Source organism: Centruroides sculpturatus, unplaced genomic scaffold (assembly GCF_000671375.1).
Source record: "Centruroides sculpturatus isolate CEXI.00-Female unplaced genomic scaffold, Cexi_2.0 scaffold948, whole genome shotgun sequence".
NCBI classification, from domain to species: domain Eukaryota; kingdom Metazoa; phylum Arthropoda; class Arachnida; order Scorpiones; family Buthidae; genus Centruroides; species Centruroides sculpturatus.
In genome coordinates, this window is record NW_019385420.1 from 68,688 (window position 1) to 85,361 (window position 16,674).

Below are 16,674 nucleotides of genomic sequence, written 5' to 3' on the forward strand. Positions count from 1 at the left end.
TTACATTAAAAACTAAAAATAAATATTCTCATCAACTATCAAGTCCTTTGACAATTTATAACTTGTGTTAAAGGATTAAAAGATAGACTCAAATGTTTATATATTTTTGTAAATAGTCTTAAACTTCAAATTTAAAATATTGTAGTGAAATAGTGTTGAAAGTATTAAAGCATCAGTATATATGAATAATTATTTTATAAAAAATGTAAATACTCATTATAATTATGATGATTACAGTTTTATTTAATCAGTAGCTTAAACTAGATTAATAAGTACATATTTAATTTAGCTTCAATTTGAATCATTAATATATGTTTGATATAAATGTCAATTATTATAAAAACAAAGTATTCAAATTAAATATTATCATCTTTGTATAGGAAGTACTAGTTTGGTTAACAAAATTACAAAAAGATTTAGGACTTAATACCACAGATGATGATGTACGGGATTTTGTTTGGAAAACGTTAAAAGCTGGACAGGTAAATTATATTATTTTTTTTGTTGTTTAAATTAAGATTGATTAAAGTAAATGTTCTAGAAGTTCCTTCTTTAAATTTAAACTCCATTTTAATGCATTTATATTGTATAATAATAATAATAATTACAGAGCATCGATTATCCGATCCCCGATCAACCGTCACATCAGTTAACCGACCACGTTCTAGTCGGCAAATTCAAATGTCTGCTAGTGAAGTGGCGCTACAATATTTGGCTATGTCTTGGCTACTTTAATATTATTTTTGTTAAATTTTTGCTGTTTTAGCTGGCAACAGTAGCTCGACCATGAAAGGGAGGCCAGTATTTAAATGAGGCTTAATTTTCTAATTATGAGTGGTGGTTTGTTTTGTGAGCAATAAAATAATTTTTAAAAAAATTTTTGTTAGGCTTAACATAGACAAAAATTCAACGCAAAGTAGGTTAATAGCAATATACTAACATACTAATTACATGGGATATACTAATATACTATACTAATAAATGTATTTTTTTCATACTTTTCGGTTATCCGACCAACCCCAGTCCCCAATTGAATTGGATAATCGATGCTCTACTGTATTTAGAATAAAATTCTATATTTTTAAGTTAATTATACACAAGCTTCCATGACTTCTTTTTCCATTAGCTTTTTATCTGAAACTATTTTTTTTCTTTTTAGTAAAATTAAATTCTTAATTGCAAATAGTTAGACTTTGGCATTAATTTTTATACCAAACAATTGCATAAAAATCAGTGTTCTAACACAGATTTATTTCATAAAATAACAAATTCATTTTCATTCAAATAATTCCATCAGTTTTTTTAATTTCAGGAAAGTTTGACAAAAAGATTATAATATGCAACATTTTAAGACATTCCATTAGTAATTGCTCAAGTAAAGTTTACTGAAAGTGACACCATTGCATGTCTCTAAATTTTCTTTCTATATTAATAATTATATTTACAAGAAAATTTTTCACTAGCAACTTTTTTAATACTTGGACAGTGAATACTGCTATAAATTTTTTATAACATAATGAACATCCAATAAGAAGTGTTACTGAAAGTAAAAACTCCAGCAATGAGTGGTGTGTAACTTTTCCAGCTGTTATAAAAATTATTCTTATTATAAAAATGGCAATTTTCAATTTGATATGTTAATTTTGAGGATAGAGATGAATTTTATAAAAAATTGTAAATGCTAATAGAATTATTTTTACTAAATCTAACCCCTATGGAAATATGATCCCTATCTCCCACCCCCTCAACTTATGATAGCATTAATGATCCTTATACACAAGCTACCATGACAAATTTCATTTCTTAATCATTACCCCATCCTGATATTTTATAAAAAAAATAGACACCAAATAACACTATTTTTGTTCAGGGAGTCTTAAAATATGAAGATTTGCAAAAAACTAAGGGTCAAATTTGACAAAATTCCATTACTTCCCTAGAACTTTTAGCATTGTATTGTACTGTACATACCATAGAAACCAAACTCTTCATGCAACTGGAAACCACTATATCTGTCAACTGTAACACTGTGAAATCAGATTTTCAGTATGTTATGTAGATAAATTAACATTGTTAGGTAATCTTTAATGCATAATGCTTGATGTATTCAAAACAAATTTATGGATTATCTGAAATACCTCTGGTCCCATCTAGTTCAGATAATCAAGTTTCCATTGTATTTGTTAATTTTAGTAGAAATGAAAACTGAGCAGCATTTTCAATGCATATGATTGTATATATATATATTTACATTTAGATTTAATTATTAATAAATATGGCAAGTTATTTAATCAAATTCTTACAATGATTTAATTTCTGTATTAAACTTTCATTAAAATTTTGTTTAATATATAAAGTTTTATCAATAAAAATATATGTAATTATATTGAAAATAATTTGAATAGAAAAAATTACTGATTATTTTTTTTCAACTGATATTAGGTTGTTCCTGGTTATGGACATGCTGTCTTACGAAGAACTGATCCAAGATACATTGTTCAGAGAGATTTTGCCTTGAAACATCTACCAGAAGACCCATTATTTAAACTTGTTTCTCAGTTGTATAAAATTGTTCCACAAATATTGTTGGAATTAGGTAAAGTAAAGAATCCATGGCCAAATGTTGATGCTCACAGTGGAGTTCTTTTACAGGTAATTATTTGTATATAAATGTATAATGAAATTATTAATAGTATATGTAGTAATTTTATTTAGTTTAGATTAATATACTACATGAAATGTGTATTATAGAATAATGCTAATCTTACTCTTTTAATATCAATGGATAATTTGAGATAATTATTTTGAATCTATTTAAACTAGAATACTATTTTGAGAGTTTGTCATTTTAACAATCATTGTATATAAAAATGAATTTGGCAGTTAATTGATACTAGATTATGATAACAATGAAATAAATATTCAACTTTTCTATCATATTTGCTACTAATAATTATAATTAAGTAATGACCAGTTTTATAAAACTAATTGGTAACCCAGTAGTATGAAACTATTGTTTCTTTGCATAAAAGTTGTTATTTGTAACTTTTTTCACACATCATAATCTTAGAAAATTAATTTTCTAATTAGTAATTTAATTTTAAATAATTTTGTATTAATTTTACTTTTGACCATGAATTTTCTTTAAATTTATTAACAAAAAATATAATTCTACAATACACAAGTATTTTATCTGGGTCATTTAAAAACAACAATTCAAACACCATCTGGTAAAAAATAGAAATAGGTCATCCTATATGTGCAAGTGAAGGATGTTATAGGGTTCACAAAAATTATTGCAAAAACCTATGGTTTTGAAGCAGTGAAAAATAATAAAAACCTCATCTAATATGCAAGTAAATACAGTTAATATTTATAAACTGTTAGATAATTTTGATCATTTGTATAAAAAACATCGAACTTATCAGTTTTAGATATGAAATTTTGCAATTAATAGAATCTTATTACTTAACTACAATATTATATCTATTTACTATATACTTTTTTTAGTACTTACCTTGTTCTTTTTTTTTTAGTATTATGGAATGAAAGAAATGCAATATTATACTGTGCTATTTGGAGTTTCTAGAGCTCTGGGTGTAATGGCATCACTGATATGGGATAGAGCCCTTGGACTGCCAATTGAAAGGCCAAAATCTATGACTACAGATGATCTAATGAAACTAGTGGGAGCAATTTAAGCACATTCTAATAATTAATACAACATAATTCTTTCCATTAAAATATATTGGAGGTAAATTTAATTAAAAATATAATTTTGGTTGTATATGTATTTTGTAATTTTTGTATATACTTAACAAATCAATGTTTTTTTATGCATCAGATATATCACCTTTATAAATAAATTCATGGAAAAATAAAGCATTTCTTATTACTAGTTATTTTAATCCAAAATATGCAATTTTTTGTGAATAATCACAAAGTGAAAGAAATCTTGTATATAACATTTGTCCCATCTGTATTTACAAATTTAATGAACATAAAGTAAATTGTTGCAACTACATTTTTTTTCTATTATAGTGTAACTTAAAAGTTTGTCAAAGTAAAACATTTTCTGGTATACCATATATCTACCCAATAAATACAGATTAAGTGAAAGTAGTGTAGTCCAACAGATTTTGTTTTTTCTTAACTGTTTTATATGTGATTTACTGCTACTACTGAAAATTCATATTACTGTTTATATGAACAACTTCCTCCTAAGTTGCAAATATCTTGAAATATAAAATTTAACTGAGGCATTTACCAGTTTGTCATTTATGTTAAAATTTTGCAATATAGTATTAATTGATACAGTATGATGATAATCACCACAATGATATTTAAGGCAAAAGGCAAAATCACTTATGCATTTAGTCATATTTGGAATATTCTAACCATGTCTATAAAGTTCAACAGTTAAAGGAGAGTCTTTTAATGATTCACTTAATGAAATGGTTAAGCACTTTTGATACAATAGCAGCTGTTAATGTTAAAAAAATTTTTATTTATGCTTTTTACACATGAAACAGCATTTTTGAATTTTTTTTATTGCAGTGGTAATTTTATTTTCATTGCTTGATTTCACATATAATGTACTGTACCATACATATCCAGAATGTTAGGTCTTGTCAAGTTCTAAAAGCTTATAAACTGACATTGACCCTACTTGCCAGAAAGCAACTCAAACTTAGTTTTTTTACACTTCCCTTAAGACCTCAGCTCAAAACCTAATAAATTTCACTAAAAAAAAAAATGTCGTTGTATAATGAAAACACTTAAGGAGTAACTTTGTTGAATCATTGGACTTCCTGATGCCCCAACCCACTGTTGACTGCAGGAAAATTGAGCAAGAGCCCTTGCCAGTTTTTTTTTTTTTATAAAACTTTGAACATCTTGGTTGAATGTTTGCATGTATTAATTGTATGTAATATCTTATCACAACGTTTAATAAATAATTACACAAATTGGATTCTTTATCTAAGAAATTTATTTGCAATTTTAAACATTGATATAACAAATTTTCAAACTGCCCAAGTAGAGTCAGATGTCAACAATATTTAGTAACCTGAAATAGTAAAAACAAATAATAATGTTTTAATATAATGAAGTGAAAAGCATGAATTACAACTAATTTGTGATTTATATTAAAGAAATAACTCACCAAACAAAAACTTTTGTAATAGTACTTCTTGCATAAATCAATTGGAGATTTAAACATGACTATTTGAAACTGCATCGGATCAAACAGGAAGATAAATCCAATAATCAATAAAACTAGAAAAAGAAAAAAAAACATTTTTTCCTCTAATAGAAAAAAATTTATAATACAATTTTAAAACAAAAAAAAAATCAGTAAATTCATTTATCACCATTGTGGTTCAGCCAGGGATAACATGGTCATCATTAAGTAATGATTTCAAACAAATTTATGATCACTTCACGTAAGGAAGGAATCTTGCAGTATATTTAAAGATGCTGTGATTTTATTTAAGATGCGAGTTTACATTATTAGTAATTTTTAAAACTGTTTGCAACATTCTTTTTTTTATTACTGTTTCAATTTAAGGTTTAGATTCATGAGAGAACAATAGAAATGGTTTATAGATTGTGCACAGTATGGCAAAATACTTCATTAATCAGAACAAAATTGAGTGTTTATGTTGAAAAATTATGAAAATAATGTGAAAAGTCTCTTATCGAGATGTTTACCAATCTGTTCTTAAATTAAACTCACTCTCCTTTATATCAGAAGGAATTTGATGTGCTTTCTAACACCCTTTTGCTAGTCTGTCTATACTGAGCATTTACTTATTATATTCATCATATTACATCAAACAGTGGAAGCAAGAATACACAAGTTATCTACTGGAATCAGTGCCAATCCCACACAAAAGGCTTTGAAATAAAAAACGACATCTATCTTCAGATGATGATAATACAGAGAACTTACAGGTTCCCTCTATTCAGTATGGTTCTTGTTTCAAAGGATGTTTTTCTCTATTATTCTGAAATCACGTCCAATGAAATTCATCATGCATCATGTAGTGGGACTTATCCCAATTTCCATCACATGATGATGTCAGAACTTTGAGTCTTAACTGCAGATCACTTCCCTTGATAGTGAAACTCACCAGAACAAAAGGAAGTTCCTTTTCCCTTGCTAGTGAAGTTTCAAAAAGTAACATAATGTTTTATAAAATTAAGTTTTTAACATCAAAATCAATTTAAAATAATCCTCAGTTCTCACAATAAGAGTCATTTCATATTGGATATTTTATTGGTGTGCCTTCCTCATGCTAACACTTGAGTTAAAAAAACAAATCTAAATCAAATTTTGATTCAATCAACTGCCATTAAATCTAGCATAAGGCTTTGAAAATAATGTAAGTGTAGTAAATTCATTATCTTTAAACAAATCTGCTTATTAAAAATGTAAGACAATTTTGTAGGGAGAAAATACAGTTAGTCTTTTATATCTTAAATTTATCATTTAGTCTTAACAGAAAATTATTTGCAATAGTTTTTATGCAGGTATTAATAGTAAGTTTCTATACAATTTTGAGATATTAGAAAATTTGTCAAGCAGAATAAGAAGTCAGCGTATACCATTTTTAAAAACAAAACAAGTTAACATTCATCAGTTTGGATAGTACTCTAATTTTATAGTAGTGTAACCATACAATAACAAATACTGTAATTTTAAGTGGATGATTCATATAGCATATAAAGATTGTTTGAGAGTATCTTCTGAAAACTTTCATTTCTAACATTCTATTTTATGATTTTACAATGAACTGCTAAGTGGAACAGAAAATAGTATTTCAGATAATCTCAACTTGGTGTTTAAAAAAATGGCCACTGAAGTATAACTGATCCACAAGCTATTCAAATGAAATTACAGTAACATATTAAACTGACCAATTTTCATCTCATTTTGTTTCTGGCTCTTTATATTTAGACATTGTTTTAAGTAATTCGACTGACTGACTTAAGAGAAAAATTATATAACATGAAACCACTATTTTCCAATAAAAGTTTGAAAATAAAGCTCAGATAGAAAGCATGTAGGCATTTCAGTGAATTTCTGAAACATGCATTTGTAAACTCCTGAGACATGGTCGATTTGTCATTTCATGTTAGTGACATTACACCTAAACATTGGAATTACAGTAGAACCTCGATTATCCGCCCTAATTGGGGACTGGGGTTGGTCGGATAATTGAAAAGTCAGATAACCGAAAAGTATGAAAAAATCCATTATTAGTGTAGTATATTATTATATCCCATGTAATTAGTATATCGCTATTAACCTATTTTGCGTTGAATTTTCATCGATGTTAAGCCTAAGAAAAATTTTTTAAAACAATAATCGTCGCTATTGTATCGTTAAAAATTAGAAAATTAAGCTTCGTTTAAATACTGGCTCCCTTTCATGGTCGAATGAGTGTTGCCAGCTAAAACATGTAAAAATAATATTAAAGTAGCCAAGACATAGCCAAATATTGTAGCGCCACATCACTAGCGGACATTTGAAATTTGCCGACTAGGACGGTCGGTTGATCGGGGGGCGGATAATCGAGGTTCTACTGTATTTAGCTACATTTTATGTACTCTAAGTACAGTACAAAGGGTATTCAAAATTCTTTTTACACTGAACTTAAATGACGAAGTGGAAAATAGAAAATATGATAAAGTATATGGGTTTGCAGAAATTAAATTATCCATTTTTGAAAATTAAAGTAAACTTTTTGGATTCTTGTGTTTCACTCATTCAACCTTGAATTCAATGAAATAGACTAAATTAATCATTACAGAACATGTTTGCTTTATTAATTCATTTATTTTTGTGAGATCAGGGGCCATGAGATCCTGCTCACTGTTAACGATTTTTTGATGGGAGACAGACCATAAAATGTTCATCTCAGTCAGGAGCATGACAGCAGTTAAGAATTTAAACATGCGTCTTAACTCGCGTAAAGATCTTATTTTTATACTGAGCGGAAAAGAGGGAGTTGCGATTTGGTGATGAAAGGACCCAATAACTAAATAAATTTTATTTTTGATTTTGTTTTAAATATGTTTAGATTATTTAAGAAAACTAATTATTTTCTCTCTATGTTAAAATTATGTTGATGGATATAAACAAGTTCGAATTTAACAGAGAGAGAGCTTTGAGCATTGACACAGATTTATAGGACTTTGGGAGGACTTGAAAACAGAGAGCACTAAGAGAATACTAAAGAACTGGGTGTTCTGGGCTTTTTATACTTAACTCCTAATGAGGAAGTTTGAAGACATACCATGTTACGGGAACCTGGGATGAGTCATGCCACAAGATGCATCAACCATATCTCAGTCAGATAATTAGCATCACAGGAAATGATCTAATCTTAGAACTTTTGTTTTTGCTCTTTCCCTCATTAACTAAACTTGAAAGTAAAGTAGAATTTAATGACTCTTTTAAACAAACTAACTCTCAACATCTTTTAATAATTAAAATGAAGACCAAAATGAATCTCTTAAATATGGGAAATCATAAAATTAAAAGATGGATTAAGTTTAGGCAGCCTGTCAGCTCAATGACGCTCTCAAAATTGCTATTAGTGGAGAAGCTATAGAACAATCAACAAATATAAAATCAGGTGGTTACATCAAAATGTTAAGAATGTGAGTACACAGTGTTGAATTTTCAATAAACAGACCAAGACCAATCTTGAATGCTCAAGCAGAAAAATTTGCTAGACAATTTGGATGATATGATCTTTTATGCAACAATGGTTGGTTGGATCAATTCAATAACCAACATAACATTTGATACTCTCACTAATTTTTGAATAAACATCTGATCCAGTAACTACAAATGAATGGATTGACTATTTGAACAGAAATGAGAAAAGATTTTAATCACAAAGATATCTGAAATGCCATGAAACTAGACTTTTTAATCTGAGTGCCTACACATTTAAATTCAGAGAAAAAAAATCAGATTTGCTTCATGGTGCTTGTATGTGCAAATATGGTAAGAAAAAGTGATAGTTATTGGAAAATCATTAATACCACGGTGTTTTAAAAATATAAGCAATCTTCCTGTGGAATATACTGTAACCATAAAAGTCTGGATAACTTGAGAGATTTTTTGGCAGTATCTAAGTTATTGAAATAAGGAACAAGCAAAAGGAAAATTTTTTATTGTTATAAGTGTCCTGCACATACCAATTCAAAATTTGTCCAACATCAAGCTAGTGTTTCTGCCTCCCAATGTCAATTTTACAACTGATGGACATGGATGTAAATGAAAGTTTCAAAAGATTTTACAAAATATTTAGTTTTGCATTTAATCAATCAAAATGAACAGAAATTTAATGAGTGTATAACAAATTTATGCCATCCATATAGATAAGTTGATGCATGGAACAATGTTACTTTGACAACTATATCAATTATTAAAAAAAATTCAATGCCAGAGGATAAAACAAAGAATGCAATCTTAATGTTTGTAATGCAACATTATCAATGTCACTATTAAAAATCATTAAATTTTTTAAGTCAAAAGCAATTTGTTAAGTAGTAGTATTCCTACTGAAAATGTTAATTTCAGTAGGAATTTCCATGATGTTAACATGGAAATTCTGCTATAGATGATGGTAATGATGACAAATGTGATATAATTTAAGTGAAATTGAATAAAAATCAGACTGACAATTTTTTGATTCAATTGAAATTCTCTCATTTTTATATATTAGATACAAATTTTATAGGAAAAAAATATTAAACATACATACCATCAATTCAAGGTAATATTCTTAAAATAATCCTGGAAAAAAATTATTAAAAGATGTAGCTTGCATGATAAAAACTCTCAAAAAGATTTTTTATAATTTTTTTTCAGCTACTTTTTTAATCATTGATCATACGAACGAGACAAAAAATCATCATATTTAATCAAAATTTTATTTTATTTTTTAACTTACCAGATCTAAGCTCAAAGATCCAAACTGAAAAGAACCAAGTTACATTTCTTAAATATCTGGAAAAAAATGATGAAATTATTGCAAATTACCTTTCCAAAAATTTTATTCAATTACTTAAACTATTTAATAAGTATTACCTACTATAAATTGTTATAATTATTTAAGATTAAGCACTTTATAGATATTGCTGACAAAGCTAAATGGATAGGATAGATAACCTATTTAAATGAAAGAAAAATGTAAAATATATCCTTTAAAAATTATCACTGGACTGTTTTATGCAATACATGATAAAGTTCAATGCTTACAACATTACATTGTAATTAAAATTTCTCATTCTTATTTGCTCAACAAAAGTTAACACAATTATTCAAATTTTGTACAAAAACAACCACTTATATGTTTAAATGTAGTGCCAAATTTTACTTTTTCTAGTCAATATAAATCTCTACAGAAACAGTAGTTAGTTTCACTATCAAAAATTTGTATTAATGATTTTCAGGGTCAAGGTTATACAATTTAGAGAGTAAGGCTTAATAGGCCATTGAGATCTGAAATTATATTTTGAATTAATTCACTAAGTAAAATTAATTTGCTTTTGTAAATAAATTTAAAGTTTTAATGATTTTCATATCAAACAAAATGAATTATTCATTGTTGAAATGTGGTGCAGAAAATCAGAGCAGTTAAAACAAAGCTTTAACAAAAATGAATAAATTTTTAAAAATATATTAACCTATCCCACATTGAAATTTGTTCAAATCCTGGCATGTCTGTAAGTACCCTCTTGTGGTTGTGCCAGTGCTGCCAGCGAAAACATGCACACCAACAAAAATAATATTGGAGTAGCCCAAGACATAGCCAAAGATTGGAGTGCCGCAGCACTAGAGGAAATTTAAATTTGCCAACTGGAAAGCTTTCGGTTAATTGACGTTTCAGTTGACAGACATTCAAATAATTGATGCTCTACTGTAACTTAATTTTTTCCATTGGTATTTTTTAATCATTTTATGAAGTTATGACACTGTGTTCCATATAATTTTTGTATTTTTTTAATTTTATGAATATAAAAATGCAAGGCGACTGTAATATATAAAGTAAAGAATGTTTGTTTATTAACTCTCATCTAGGCACATATGTATTTAGCAAATACAGTTGACCCCCCTATAACACTGTTGATAATTCCATTTTATATGAATTCCATGTTGTACGAGTCATTTAGATTTTACAAATATGTGTGCTGGGCTGTGAACGGCTCACGTATTTGTAAAATTTAAGTGACTCACACAACATGGAATTCATATAAAACGGAATAATCAACAGCGTTATAGGGGTGACGACTGTACATTTTTGAGAAATTCAATAAAAAGAACTAACAGTTGACGTGCAGAGTTTCTAATATTCCTCAACTTATATGATCTGAAGCAATTCCCACAGTAATTTTCAAATTTATGACCTTTAGATATTTTACGAAAACCAATACCTTACCACCACCTGATAACTATCAGTGTGAGAGCACTATAGTCTCGCAATTATGTGCAACGATTGAATTTTAATAAAATAATGTAGAATATTAAGAGAATTTAAGAGTTTAAGAGAATTACAGCCTAACACTAAATATTTCAATGACACTTTTGTAACTATTTTTGTACACAAAAATTTTCATTTTGCTCAATTACCATCTAACATAAAAATTTAATGTAATCAATGTAGTTCTAGTTTACTCTAATAAAAGGCTATTTTTGAAAACTTAAAAAAAGTTTTATTGAATTTGAAAAAAAACTAGTATTAAATTTAACCAGCTACACATGAAAAGTAACAGAAATATTTTACTAACCACTTTCAATCTACAGATTCCATAGATTCTGGAAAGAAAAATATTAAATCTTTTAAGAAAACTAAGATTATTCAAAATTTATAAATTTTTGAAAAAGATACTTACCTTCAAATATTATTATTTTATCTTCTATTTTTACCACTATCCAATTATTACTTTGTTTTAAAATAATTACATTTTTTCTTAATGATAACTTTAAATATTTTAAATCTCAAAATTTTTTGTTATTTAACAGAATCACTATATTTCTATTTCTGACAGTATTCTTTCGTTAAGTGGTGTTAAACCATTTTTCATCTGGATATTCTGGAAATTAAGTTTTTTTAAAAACTTAAAACATATTTTTATTTTAAAATTTTTTTTACTAAAATAAAAAGATAGTTACCATCCATACCTGCCATTTGTTCTCTTCATCTGTAAAATATACTTTTCTCTCATCATCATATTGAATAAGAATTTCTATTAAAATCCATTCCTCCTTAACCATTTTTATCCCGCTGTATGTTTTATTTCCAAATTTTAAACTGTATTTATTTAAATATTGGGTTTCCAATTTTTCAGGTAATGTGGGCGATTTCATCCTTGTTGAAGAATAGAAAATACAGATATAAAATATAGATAATAAAATATGTAAAAATGGAAGTACAGTAGAGTATCGTTTATCCGAATCAATTGGGGACTGGGGTTGTTCGGAAAATCGATATTTCAGATAACCGATTATGTACAAAAAAATATATTAACCTATCCCATGTTGAAATTTTTCTCCGTTGCATGTCGCTTCACGTTGAATTTTCAATGTTAAACTTTTTAAAATAATAATCGTGACTATTGTATTGTTAAAAATTATTTCTTTATTTTGTACAAACAAAATATATTGAAAAATATAAAAACAATAAAAAATTATACTTCAGAAGTTAACTTAGTATCAAAAATGTAAAGTACTTGAGTAGCCCAAGATATAGCCAAAAATTGCAGTGCCACAGCACTGGCAAAAATTTAATTTGCCAACTGGAATTCTTTCGGATAAACGATGCTCTACTGTATTTGTACTCTAGATTTTTTTTAAAATTAATATTTTTTTTCCCCTTAAAGATTTTAGACGAACTGTCTTATAAATCAACCCCGCTGTGTTAACACACTGAGTTGAATAATTCTTTTTTTAAATTACTATATTAGCATGTGATTGCTTTCCAAGATTATACTTTTCCCATTGCTCCTGCATTTTTTACAATCCAAAGTCAAAAGAAACTTGACACGACCCACTTGATAACATTTGATTTATTAATACAGCTTTCCAAGGTTATCATTGTTTTGTTTTAACCTAAATCAGTGTTTCTCAACAGGGTGATCTCACCCCATGTAGGCATTTTTCCATATTGGGGGAGCGATTAGTAACAATTTTCATTTTGGGGGCAAAAAACAATTTTCTAGCCAATATAGTAAAACATTATATTAAGAATAATTAGATATTTTATTCGTTATATTGTACAATAATTAAATGAACATTATACTAGTGACTAGTGTATTCAATGCAATACGAATTTCAGCCCTCGGCATCAGTTTTGAAGCTTGCAGCGGGGATTCACAGCAAATAATGCTTAAATTTAATTTTGTTCATTATATCAAAATCTAATAGATATTCTGAGTAAATAAATATTTGATAATTATATACTTTGTAAAAATTTAAACTAATAAACCCAACAAAATTGTTTTTTGTAGTGAAAAAGGTGATACTATGTAAAGGTTTTATTGAAGGGGTGACAATTCGATAAGAGGTTGAGAAACACTGACCTACATCAAGTTTATTACTCCCATTTTATTATTACTATAATTATTAGCAAATGATACAAAGGCAAGAGGAGTAGACAAGAATCTTTAGTTTCATTAGTTAGTTCTTTATTGACTTCTCTCTCTCTCTCTACATCTTAATCAAAGCAAAAAAATGTCTAATCTCTCTAAATTTTTGTTTTTTAAATAAGAAAATTAAATTATTAATTTTTTCATAGTTATTCATCTTTTACAGATTCACAATCAATGTAATTGATAATCCATTCACTTCTAAAAAACGAAAATTGCCAAAAAACATACATAACATCAGAAGAAAAAAAAATTATTTAATTATTTTAAAAGACAAAGTCTTATAAATCAATCCCACCCATACTCAGTGTATATATCTCATGAATATAATTTAGAAATTAAAGAATTTCAACAACAGTATTATATATGCATTGCTAAAATGAATACAAAGGAGGAAATTCAAAACAGATTTAATACAAATATTGAATTTTTTAATAAACATATTTTCATAAAATTGTGGAAATTGTAAAAAAAAAAAAAATAAAAAGCAGAAATTAACACCCAGCAAGAGCTGCATGTAACTCAAAGAGCTGAATTTGCCCATGTCTGACATATACTTTAGACTGTTTTAAATTTTTTGAGTTATCACTTTTTAAATTCGTCCTGATCTAGTCTGACAATTTAGTAAATTTGCATTATGACTTTCTAATTTTTAATCAATTTTTTTTCCACATAATTGGTTTAATATTTCAAAAACTAAATAATAATTCTTTACCTGATAAAAAATGTTTTTATGATTTAACTAGAAGTTACATAAGTTCAAAGATTATGATTTAGCTCATCTTTTATGGAAAACTTTTAATTGTAGTAAATTTTCAGACTATTTGCAATTATATCAATTTGTTGATACAATTTTAGTTGCAGATATTTTAATGATAAATTATGAAAATTTGTAAAAGTATTACAATCTTGATCCATTTTTAAATTGTTCAAATCTTACATTTATTGCAGGATTAAAAATAGCTAAAATAAAACTAGAGCTATTTACTGATTTTTACCTGTTACCAGTACCTGTTTATCAAATTTGGTGTTCGAGGATTATCTTTAGTCAGCAAACATTCCTTACATATCTCATACTTATGATAATTCAAAACCTCATAGTTAAAGTGATGATTGATAGCAATACTCTATATGGATTGAGTGTGGTTCAATATCTCCCATATGGTGAATTTTGATGGTTACGACAAACCAAAATCAACAAATTTAATATTAAAAATGTTTCTTCAGAATCTGAAATAGAATACATACTTGAAGTAGATTTAGAATACCCTGTTTTGCTTCACCATTGACATAACGGTTTTCCCCTCGCAGTAAATCACTAAAAAATAGAATACGAAGATTTATCTGAATATCAGAAATAACTTTTATCTCCTTTAAATCTATATTTTAACAATAATATTAAAAAATTAGTTCCAACTAAGATAAATTACGTTGTATTAATTTGTCGATACAATTTAAACTTAAATTATTATCTAAAGGAACTGAAATAAACGAATGAATTATGCCAAGTGTTGATGATTACGCTGCATTGCAGTTTTGAAAAACAAATCTAAAGAAAGGTTTAATTTTTTAAAAAGTCTATAGAATACTTTCTTTTAAACAAGCACCTTACTTAAAACCATATATATTTTTTAATAGTGAAAAACGAAAACATAGCAAGTCAATTTGACAAAAAGTTTTTTAAATTAATGAACTATAGCTTCATGGAAAATGTATGCAAAACGTGTGTAAAAAATTAATTTAAAAGCTGGATTGAACAAAGATCAATGTAAACAATATCTAAACAATCCTGCACTAGAGGGTTTCCAAATAATCAACAGAGTGTAGTGTTTTTAGATTAAAGAGAACAAATTTATTATTGCAATAAACCATTACTACATAGAGACTACTTACTAAGAGCTTTTCTATTTATCATATCAAATACTCTGCCTGGAGTGCCAACAACAACATGCACACCCATTTCCAATTTACAAAGATCTTCTTGCACATTAGTTCCACCAATACAAGCATGACATTGGTCATTCATATAGTCTCCTAAAGCAATTACCACTTTTTGAATCTTAAAAAAAGAGGGGGAAAAAAGATATATATATATTACAATTTTAATGTTATGAGAACATTGTCGTATCTTTGATTGAGAAAAAGTCAACTACATAAAATGACCCTTCTCACCCACAAAAAGATATATTTTTTTATTCTTCCTATGCGACAACCATAACTGTCCTTTATTGAGAGCATGGTGCTTTTGAGGAAGATGTGAGAAATAAAATTTATTAATACCTGTTGAGCCAATTCTCTTGTCGGAGCTAATATTAAAGCTTGACATTCTCTTAGGCTAGTGTCTATTTGTTGTAAAATAGCTACAGAGAAAGTAGCTGTCTTTCCAGTTCCAGACTGTGCCTGAGCAATTACATCTAAACCTAGAGATTATAGTATTTACAATGAATTTTAATTTAACTATATTTCTAAAAATTACATTNATAATATTAAAGTAGCCAAGACATAGCCAAATATTGTAGCGCCACATCACTAGCGGACATTTGAAATTTGCCGACTAGGACGGTCGGTTGATCGGGGGGCGGATAATCGAGGTTCTACTGTATTTAGCTACATTTTATGTACTCTAAGTACAGTACAAAGGGTATTCAAAATTCTTTTTACACTGAACTTAAATGACGAAGTGGAAAATAGAAAATATGATAAAGTATATGGGTTTGCAGAAATTAAATTATCCATTTTTGAAAATTAAAGTAAACTTTTTGGATTCTTGTGTTTCACTCATTCAACCTTGAATTCAATGAAATAGACTAAATTAATCATTACAGAACATGTTTGCTTTATTAATTCATTTATTTTTGTGAGATCAGGGGCCATGAGATCCTGCTCACTGTTAACGATTTTTTGATGGGAGACAGACCATAAAATGTTCATCTCAGTCAGGAGCATGACAGCAGTTAAGAATTTAAACATGCGTCTTAACTCGCGTAAAGATCTTATTTTTATACT

General features: G+C 27.4%; 1 protein-coding gene and 1 long non-coding RNA gene across 4 annotated transcripts in view; one reads left to right on the plus strand and one right to left on the minus strand.

Moving 5' to 3' along the window:
• LOC111638803 (probable citrate synthase 2, mitochondrial) overlaps positions 1-4,003 on the plus strand; it is a 65,470-nt gene extending 61,467 nt beyond the window's left edge. The window contains exons 8-10 of the mRNA XM_023384555.1: positions 381-482; positions 2,443-2,652; positions 3,537-4,003. Of these exons, the coding sequence (XP_023240323.1) occupies positions 381-482; positions 2,443-2,652; positions 3,537-3,701 (477 nt within the window). The 3' untranslated portion in view covers positions 3,702-4,003. The remainder of the gene's footprint in view (positions 1-380; positions 483-2,442; positions 2,653-3,536) is intronic.
• Positions 4,004-4,972: 969 nt separating this feature from the next.
• On the minus strand, positions 4,973-15,698 carry LOC111638804. Of its 3 annotated transcripts, none has more exons than XR_002758951.1 (8): positions 15,562-15,698; positions 12,206-12,392; positions 11,917-12,117; positions 11,812-11,839; positions 9,975-10,030; positions 9,786-9,817; positions 5,165-5,277; positions 4,973-5,068 (listed from the first exon to the last, which is right to left on the minus strand). It is a non-coding gene; the product is annotated as an uncharacterized LOC111638804 (long non-coding RNA). The 3 variants fall into 3 exon arrangements; XR_002758950.1 differs by lacking the exon at positions 15,562-15,698 and adding an exon at positions 14,680-14,910; XR_002758952.1 differs by lacking the exon at positions 15,562-15,698 and adding an exon at positions 14,680-14,910 and having other exon boundaries at positions 12,197-12,392.
• Positions 15,699-16,674: the final 976 nt, after the last annotated feature.